This window comes from Chinchilla lanigera, unplaced genomic scaffold, assembly GCF_000276665.1.
Source record: "Chinchilla lanigera isolate Chin_1 unplaced genomic scaffold, ChiLan1.0 scaffold00003, whole genome shotgun sequence".
Lineage (NCBI taxonomy): Eukaryota > Metazoa > Chordata > Mammalia > Rodentia > Chinchillidae > Chinchilla > Chinchilla lanigera.
The window spans coordinates 3,606,071-3,615,432 of record NW_004955404.1 but is presented as its reverse complement, the minus strand read 5'-3'; the positions used below and the strand labels follow the sequence as shown (position 1 = coordinate 3,615,432).

Below are 9,362 nucleotides of genomic sequence, written 5' to 3'. Positions count from 1 at the left end.
AGCCCAGGCTGGCCTCAAACTCACAGTGATCCTCCTGCTTCAGCCTCCTGAGTGCTTAGATTAGACATGTACCACCACATCTGGTTTCAGTTTTTAATAAAGCTCACTCAATAATGTGAAATACAAGGGTCCTCAAAGAGGAACTTCATCAGAACCAGTTAAAATTGTATTGACACTATAAAATCTTACTGAAATAACTATTATAACTGCTTGAAAATAAACTATAAGTAGAACATAAATTAACACTATATTAAATATTTTATTTAAATTAGTATAACAAAATGACATACATTTGTTCTACTTCCAAATAATTTACATACCGTAGTTCAGGTTTCAAATTCCCTTCATTTCTAGAGTGTTATACACATATATTTTTGAATGTAGAGTACACTGGACAATTTGTTATATAAATTCAGACTTAATATACACTATACACATCGACCTTAAATAATTTAAATTCTTAAAAAATAAATTTATTTACATTTCACTTTTTTAAAAGAGGCATTCTGGCCTCAAGTAAAAGGATGTGTTTTCACAGGGCAAACAACAATTCTACCTTTTTTCCTTAAAATACCTTAATTAGACAAAAACTATTAAAACTTTTAGATTTCAGAAAAATACTACTTAGAAGATTGATATTCTAAAGGTTCCCTAATGTATTTTATTAATACCTGAGTCAAAATACTAAATTTCCATATGGATATAAACGTTCTTCATCTGTTTCATCTTTATTATAAAAAAACCATAAAATATACACTAGTGACAGAATTTCTTGCCTGGCTTTGGATCATTCAGTTGCTTTTTCATCTTAAATTTTTTTTTTTTTGTCTTCATACATCTAATAAAAGAAGTACACACTGAAACTATAAAAATAAAATTTATCATTTTCATTGTTCCAATGAGTGTGCAGAATTCAAGGTTTTCCTCACTAACAAGCTAGCTTTAAATCAAGTACTGCCTTTCCTCCTCTAACTCACCTCTGTCTATCGAATCAGTCACCCAACAGTCTTGCAAAATTTTAAACTTTTTCTTAAGAGTCCTTCGAAAAGCTTTAAAATCTGCAACCCGACTCTGATCTTCCCCAACAATCACGTGAGACACACCTTCTGCTAAACAAGAAACTACTTTTGCGCCATGAAATCGCAGCTCCAAAGCCATAATCGCTAATCTTGTTCCCTCAATTTTGGTACTGAGGTCATTAATAACAGCATATAAGTCCAAATAGATGGTGTGGTGTCGAAACATACTGAGAGGAGACTGGTCCCAGGAGTAACGATACTCTAAATCCGCAATCACAGAGGCCATTTCTTCAGGGGCCTGGTAGTGAGAATCTTTAATCCCAGAGAACACTTCCTTCAGCTGACTCAAATCTGTGTCAACAAAATAACTGTCACCATAGCAATCATATTCATGGGCGAAATGTTGTTTAGTGGATGGACACATGTGAACCATAAAGCGAGGGTGCCATGGCAAGCAGGTCTTGGCCTTAAAACACTCTAGAAGCCATGTGGGCCGGACAACATCATGTTTATCTGAGGAAATAATGTTTTTCACTCTGATGTTCTCTGAGCCTGCAACTACACAGTACGTGTCGGGACCTGGGTTTTGTACTATATAACCACCAAATTCTGCAATTCTGTTCTCCAGGTCAAGTTTTGAATGACTGTCTGTTCCACTCATAACGCAGAACTCTACATCCTCAAATATGTTGGAAACTTTGCTTATGTGAGAAAGGTTAGGTGCTTTTAAGTGTTCAAGAATTCCAATGACTTTCTTCATCTTGGGGGCGGCTTTCCGTTTTTTTTCCTTAGGTTCATCATCATCGCCCGCGTGAAGATGTTTCGATGCAAGCTTCCCAGACGCCTTCCCCCTCAACTGCTCTAACTGATCCAGGGTCATGCACTCATGCCACTCTTTGTCATCTCTGATCTTCTCAATTCTCGGGAAACGCAACGTGCAGCTAGTTTTATACATTTCACTGGGGACAATCTCTGCTGCTTTAACCTGAACGATGACGGAGTGACAAGGTTCAATGTACACTTCTGGCTTCTCTGTTCCACACAAAATGCTACTTGGTGGCACTTTTTTATGAAAAGGCTTCCAGTATTTGGCCAGCTTTAAACCTAGGTCATACAGTTCTTTCATGGTGTACCCTGAGCCAACACGACAAAGGGTATGAAACACAGCTGGTTTCTCACCAGCAGGGGGCTTCTCCGCTACAGCACACAAAAAATGAGACATCATCCCACCCCGGGAGCCCTTCCCCCAATAGCCTCCCACAATTAAGATGTCCAATTCGTCCATTAGTCCACTGACATATTCTGGTTTAATTTTTAGCCACCCTTCACCTCTTTTGTCTGGCTTGTAAATGGACAGAGGATGTTTGACCATGATTCCCTCTTCTCTTTTATCAATTGCTTCATTCAATGCATCAATGACTTCTTTCTTAGTATGAGCTTGTGCCTTCTGGACTATTTCCATTCTACCTGATACTGGTATAAAAGTACTATGAAGAATCTCATACCTCTTTTTCAGGGTCTCACGTCCTAGCTTTTTATTATTGACCATCAATACATCAAAAACGCAGTAACAAGTCTGCAGGTCAGAATCCTCTACCATTCTTTTAATGTCAAACTTATTCCCCTTTTGCATAAAAGTTTGTGTATTGGGGTTGTAGGCCATCATCTCACCATCCAGGATACAGGTCTGCACATCTGTTTTGAATGCATTATGAATGAAGGGGGTAAGGGAACCTTCACTGGGAGAAGCACCAAACTGATCGGTGTAGTTATATCCATTCCGGGAAAAGTACCGATACACATCTCCATCTTTGTGCATCTGCATGCGCTCACCATCGAGCTTCGTTTCGATATAGAAGCTCTGGTGCTTCATGTCCTTCTCAATCTGCTCAATATCTGCGATGGCAGCCAGCATTGGCTTAAAGGCAGAAAATAATGTGATAGAAATATCACTGAGTCCAACAGAGGGGTCATGGAGTTGCCTGCAGACTTTTTCGAGATCTGTGGTGACATTATGCAACTCAGCAGCATCATTATGAAAGACAGAAAATATAGTTTTCTCACTGAAACCAAGCTTTAAATCCTTCACTATCATCCGTATAAGCCACTTTTGTTCAAGTGCTGAACTCTGAGTTATAAGCTGAAGAAGACTCTTTTTTACTAGGTCCTTTTTTTTGGCAGAATTATTGCTGGCAATTGAGTCTAAAAGTTCATTGACTTGCTGTATGTTTAAACTGCCTTTCTGCAAGCATCTTGGCTTCAACACAAAGTATGCAATCATGGCGAAGTCCCCGGCATCACCACGTGTTCCGGTCGGTGTTCTATAATTTAAGAGTTTAAGAGCATCTTTCCCTTCTCTGGGTAAGTTAAGCAATTCAATATAAAACTTAGCAAGCATAGTTTCTTTGATTCCATAAGCCATTCTCTCTCTTTCTAGCTGAGGAAGAATAAGTCTCATTGCTGGATAAAAAGAGTCTGTAACATCTTTTTGGTTCTTATGAAGAGCATCATGAAATTTTCTCCAAGAATCTAAAAATTCTTTGAAGTGTCTAATTTTTTCTGCACGTCCTTTACTTTTCTGTATTCGTTCTAAAGTTGAACATAAATCTGCAAAGGGAACATGAGATGCAACAGTCTGTGCACCTTGTGAGGCAGCCATAGAAGAGACAGTGAATCCTCTGATTTACCTAATAACACAAAAAGAATAACTTTTAAGTCAAAGATAAAATTCAACTACATATTTAACACTAATAACCTTACAGAGTTCATCTGGATCACAATAAATGTCTACAAATGTCTATTCAATGAAAATAGATCAATGCTATCAACTCCATTTAATAGTTAGTATTTCTCTTAATTAGTATTCATCAGAAGTATCACCATGCCCACTTCCTATAATACTGAAAAAACATTTTGTTTTTCCCTAAATGCCAAGATACACTGAGTTCACTACTCTACCACTTGATTATTTAGTGTACAATTCAAAAGAAGATTGCTAATAGTAATGAAAACAAAAAAATCAAGCATAGTATACTTTTATTTCTAGTCTTCTGAAGTAAGGTCCTCCTTTCATATCTCTTTTCTCAGACTTTTATGTGACACTCCAAACTAACTGCATAAAATAGATGTTTTCACAGCATACCACAATAATATATGTGCACCCATGTTTATAGCAGCACAGTTTATAGTAGCTAAATCTTGGCAACAACCCAAATGCCCATCAACAGAGGAATGGATAAAAAAGATGTGGTATTTTTATACAAAGGAGTATTACTCAGCTATAAAGGAGGATAAACTCAAGGCTTTTATAGGTAAATTGATTTAAACAGATAGCATATTCATAAGTGAAATAAACCAGACTGTTGTATGTAAACATCATATTGTCTCACTAGCATAAGAAATTGAAAGAGTAAGTAAAATCCAAAACGTACAACAGATATCGTAAAAGGGAAAGAAATTACTCAAAAGGAAAAAACAACTGTGATGGGGGAAAGGAGAAAAGAAGAAAGGAAAAAGAATATATACATATACAAGGATAGCAAAGATAGACTAATTTTTATTGGTTCATTAAAAGGAACAGTTTGTGCTTATATTGTTTGATCAATTTTGCATGCCTGTATCTTGTAATCTGAGCATCTACTTTGAAGATAACAATATGCAATATAATAACCATTGTTAATTTTCTATTATCTTGTTTTAAAATTCTGTATCATTGTTTTTATTTTTTTCTCTTTAAAATAAAATAGACATCTATAACAAATCACCCAATCATGGAATTGAAATTTGAAATTCTAGGACTTTGAAATCCTAACAACAGATTCCACTTCACAGAAAACAAAAGGTACCCTCTTTGTCCAACTAAACAAAGCTTACACTTCTGTTTATCTTCATCTCTGCAAATCATTCCAGCATTCAAAACCCATCTCAAAATACCCTCCCCATGTCCCCACTTTACTTTCCTATCTAATTTATTATAGTTATTTACAGCTTTATAAATTCATCAGTACATATTTTTTTCATTTATATTCTCATGTCAGGTATTCTCCAAATATTTAGTAATTACATATAGGCCAGGCACTTGTACTATGACAAATCCGGTATGTTTTTGCTTTAAAAAATCATACATTCTACAACAAAAAAAGGGACATAATAGGAGGCAATTATAATGAAACGCTGAGTGTGTTAGCTACATAAAATGTCTCGCAAAAGAGCCTTTTCACTGAAGCTTAAAATCAGAAATAGGGGTGGGATACAGTTCTCCTCTGACTGCCTTGGTAATGGTTCATCGCAGCCACTTAGCAACCTATAGGGGTGCGGGGAGGGGACAGACAACAGAAAAAAAACTGCTCTCCTCAGTCTAACTTGTGACATAGGAAACCCAATTTCTACTGAGTAGGTTAGATCAAAAGGCAAACCCACCAGAGACCACTTTCCTGAGACTTTCATCTTTGATTACAGTAACGGCTTCCCCTTGCTGAATCTCATTGGATAACCGACTGCCACCTGGCTCCCTCAAGTGGGTACATCACAATACATAATGCTATGTTCACAACTGATGCATGATGCGTGCAAAATGAAGTGTATTAGGAACTGCATGCTGAATGCTCAAGTACTGGTATGTAGTTGTTACAGATCTATCTCTAGAGCCTATGTCTCAGTCTTCCTCAACAATTTGCAGGCAAAGCTTTAAATTACTTCACAATAATAACAAATGTAGGTAATGACTGGATAAACACGTATCCTAAAATGGTTATGTGTATACATAACAAGTATTCCAAAATTAGCATAAAATGAATAGACAAAGGTTTTTGCTCACTGCAATCGCATAAAAAAGTAAAAAAAAAAAAGTGTTTCTGTTTTCTTTTTTTTTTACATGATGTTCAATTTTATTTTTTGGATTATGAGGTTTTTAGCCAATGCTGTCCATTTGCGGTAAGACAAAAAAGGTTTGTTCTTAGAGCTCAGGCTCTGGAGTATAATAAATTTTAGTTCAAATGTGGGCTCTGACATTTAATAGCTATGGAATGTGGCAAAATTGATTTTTCCAAGTAAACTTCAGCTTCCCCAAGTGTAAAATGGGGTAAAAAATGTCAAAATTAGGATGGCAGTGAAATCAGAGAGTCTATGTAAGCTGCTTTTTAAAAGAGTACTTGACATTAGTAAATCCTTCACATTTCAATACACGAATGCTTGCTGATCCAAGCAACGCTGAAAATCCAATACCTCAAAATACTACGTAGGTAAGTACGGGAGAAGGGAAGAGGCTGCCGCAAGTGCCACAAGCAAACAGAGAAGCAGGTTTCGTTTAGGGACCATGAAAGACGGTTAAGTGCTAGCTCACTGGAGAAAAGGAGAACACACACCTGGAGTCCCCTTCACGCCACCCTGGACGAGTTGTGTGTTCCTCGGAGACAGCTGTTTTGCAGTAGCCTAACTTCCCCGGCAGCCGCTGACGTTTTGGGAGAAAGTCGTGGAAAGGAATTAGTGGTATAACAATACCAAGAGGCTGCAGGAGAGCCATAAAGCACCCGTCACCTCCAGGACCACAGTGTCCCCCACTCTACTTCCACCCGTATCTTCTTGCAAAATCCCAAGAGGTCCACATCACTTCGATCACAATAAATGTCTTTTTCCCCCACATCCTTCAGCACTCGGGTGGACACCCTCTGTAAGCTCGAGTCCCATCCATAACGTGGGATCCCGGGGAGCGCTCAGAATCAGAACCCAGGCAAGCGAAGCAGGCACCACAGTTGCTGAGAGTCACAGAGACGGACGGTGGTCCCACCCCCCACACCAAGAAGACAGGCTGGGACCTGCAACTCCAGGCCACGTCCTCGCTGACCCTCTCCATGCAGATTCCCACTCGCCGACCCGCACAAACCTGCCGCACAAACGCACACCCGGTGTCCAGTCTGAGCTACCGCCACCAAACCGGAAGCTATCTGGGACAGATACAGCTTCCGCCAGCTGTTCGCCGCACATGCGCACTTGGAGCTCTGAGGGCAGAGCGGTTCGGGCAGGAAGTCATGGGACGGTATGCGCAGGCGCAGCAACGCGGATTTCTTCTCAGAGGGAGCAGCTGAGCAGGTTGGAATTGGAAGCACAACCGCAGCTCAGCTTCGCTGCTAGAGCAGGCGCTCTTTGCAAGCGGTCAACCCACGCTCGACTAGATTTCTTCGCTGAGCAAAACATTTTGTGCGTTGATTTCTTAACAGAACCCCGAGCCTAGGCTCTTCCTAGCAAGTGACAGCCTCTTAGAGTTCTTGTTCTCTGCATGTGAAACTGGCAACCGCACTCCTACTTCGCAGCTCCCTTGTGAAAGCACCCAAGACAGAAGAGGATGTGCTCTCTGCCAAAATACCTGCTGTTTTATTTCGGCAGAAAAACAGGCTTTTGCGAAATGATTTCAGACTACTTGTTTTTATGATGTGCACAAGTGTGATCTGAGTTCTTCTTTCTTAGTACAGAAATGATTCACATCATGCATCATGTATAAAACATATAATAAACAGTTCCATGGGCTCTAACACACGTTCAAGGGTTCAAAGTAAACCTGAGAAAGCTCTATTGAGCACCCACGAAACAGTAACTGTGCTACACACTCAAGATTGAGAGATGGAAACAAATCCCGTGCTTTTTTATTCAAGGCGACGTTGCTTTCCACTGAAATCTTGCTGTGATCTGTCCCGCTCCAGCACAGAGACTTCAGAAATTACTGATAAAGGGAAAAACAACTCGTAATTGTTTCCTTTTAGTATAAATAATGTGTTAACACGAAAGTGACGTTTTGCTGCAGTGGGCTCTGATAAAACTTTTCAGAACCGTCAAGCGCCTTCGGGGATTGTCTATCATGCAGAACTGAGACAGTTCACAGTGCTAGTTGACGTGGAACTCGATCCTAGGACTCCTTCTAGCGCAACGTATTTTCTTTGCAATTGTAATTCACTAATATCTCCTGAATATTTGTCCGGTATTACCCATGATGTTGTAAAGCCCCAGGAGTCTGTCTGGTGAGGAGTAATTTTTCTAGCCTCCTATTCAACTTCTTTATTTTACCCTACTTTCCAGCAGCGTCAGAGGCTTCAGTTGCTGGTCCAACGAAAGGGCGCGCGTCTGCGTAGATCTGTGTCTTGTTAACATCTGCTGAGCTCCCTATTGTGGGAGGTGGGACTTTTTATCACTGGAGGAGAACCCGGAGTTAGACAAACTCCTTATTAATTCAAAGTCATTCGCCATTATGTTGCTGTAGGTGTTTAGCTCAAAGAGAACCAATTTCCTAAGCGTCATCTGGAGTTGTGGTTATTACTTATATAAATGGAGTGTTTTAGTGATTGCCACTTACCAGGTATTAACATTTGGAAGCTCTGAGTCAAGGAGTCCAGCTTTGACTGGGAGCTCTCTACCTGGTAGTAAGATATGTGTGTTAAAAAATTTAAAAATGACAATACGAACTTACGGAATTTCCTCCGTAGATAAAAAAGGGTGCATAGAATAGGGAATGACCAAGGACCGAAGGGGACTGACATCTGTAAAGTTTCGTACAACAGGGGTGGACGGTGAAGCTAATGAAACTCTAGGGTCTAAGGCTGCGGGAGGGGTCCCAACGTGTTCCCAAGATGTTGTGCTTTTCGGAAAATTGAAAAGAAAAAGGTTTGGCATTGTTTTTCTTTTCTTTTTTCTTTGTTTTTTTTTCCGGCACCGGGAATCAAACTCACGACCTCCCGCTTGCCAGGCCGGCGCTGTGCCGCTGAGCTAAATCCCCAGCCCCTGCATTGTTTTTCTTTAAAGGGTCCTCAAATTGTCCCAGATTTGGACCTACAAGTGCCCTTGACGGTCCATAGCACTTTAAATTCTGGAACTCACCTCACATCCTAATACGTTATCAGGAGAACCATTTCTTCTGAAAAAACTGCGTCCCCAGGTGGTCTCCTTCCAGCCCTCGCAGCTGGTCAGCCCTGGCTCCTCCCGCCCCGGAAGTTCAGGATTTGATTGGCAGGTCCTGCAAGTTCCCGGAAGAGCTCGATAAACCTTGAGCCTCCAGCTGCGGAGCAACGCCGGGCCCGCGGCGCCGAGGTCTCTTTTCCGTCGCGGCCACCGTCGCGCGACTCCCCCAGACGGCGGCCTCTGCGCATGCCCGAGAGGGCGGGCTGGGCGCCCGCTCGGGGAGGGAGGCGGAGAACAGGTTATGTGGGAGCCGGCGGGGGCATCTGCAGGCGACACCCGAGCGCGGGCCGGAAGTGCAGTCGCCGAGCGCCGCGCCGCAGGGGCTCCGGGCTAGACCGTGGCGACGGCGGCGGCGGCCCCTCAGCTGGCGGGGGACGATGAGGAGCGACGGGAGCGGCG

The 9,362-nt window shown here is 41.3% G+C and overlaps 1 protein-coding gene across 6 annotated transcripts; it reads right to left on the bottom strand.

Moving 5' to 3' along the window:
* Positions 1 to 239: 239 nt before the first annotated feature.
* Lig4 (ligase IV, DNA, ATP-dependent) lies at positions 240 to 9,356 on the bottom strand. 6 transcript variants are annotated; one of them, XM_013515840.1, is made up of 5 exons: positions 8,883 to 9,356; positions 8,362 to 8,422; positions 6,901 to 8,199; positions 6,383 to 6,468; positions 240 to 3,706 (listed from the first exon to the last, which is right to left on the bottom strand). In XM_013515840.1, exon 5 carries the CDS (start codon positions 3,676 to 3,678, stop codon positions 943 to 945), a length of 2,736 nt encoding a protein of 911 aa, XP_013371294.1. In that variant the 5' UTR covers positions 3,679 to 3,706; positions 6,383 to 6,468; positions 6,901 to 8,199; positions 8,362 to 8,422; positions 8,883 to 9,356; the 3' UTR covers positions 240 to 942. The 6 variants fall into 6 exon arrangements, with proteins under 6 accessions (XP_013371294.1, XP_013371297.1, XP_013371301.1 ...); XM_013515843.1 differs by having other exon boundaries at positions 6,901 to 7,734; XM_013515847.1 differs by lacking the exon at positions 6,383 to 6,468.
* Positions 9,357 to 9,362: the final 6 nt, after the last annotated feature.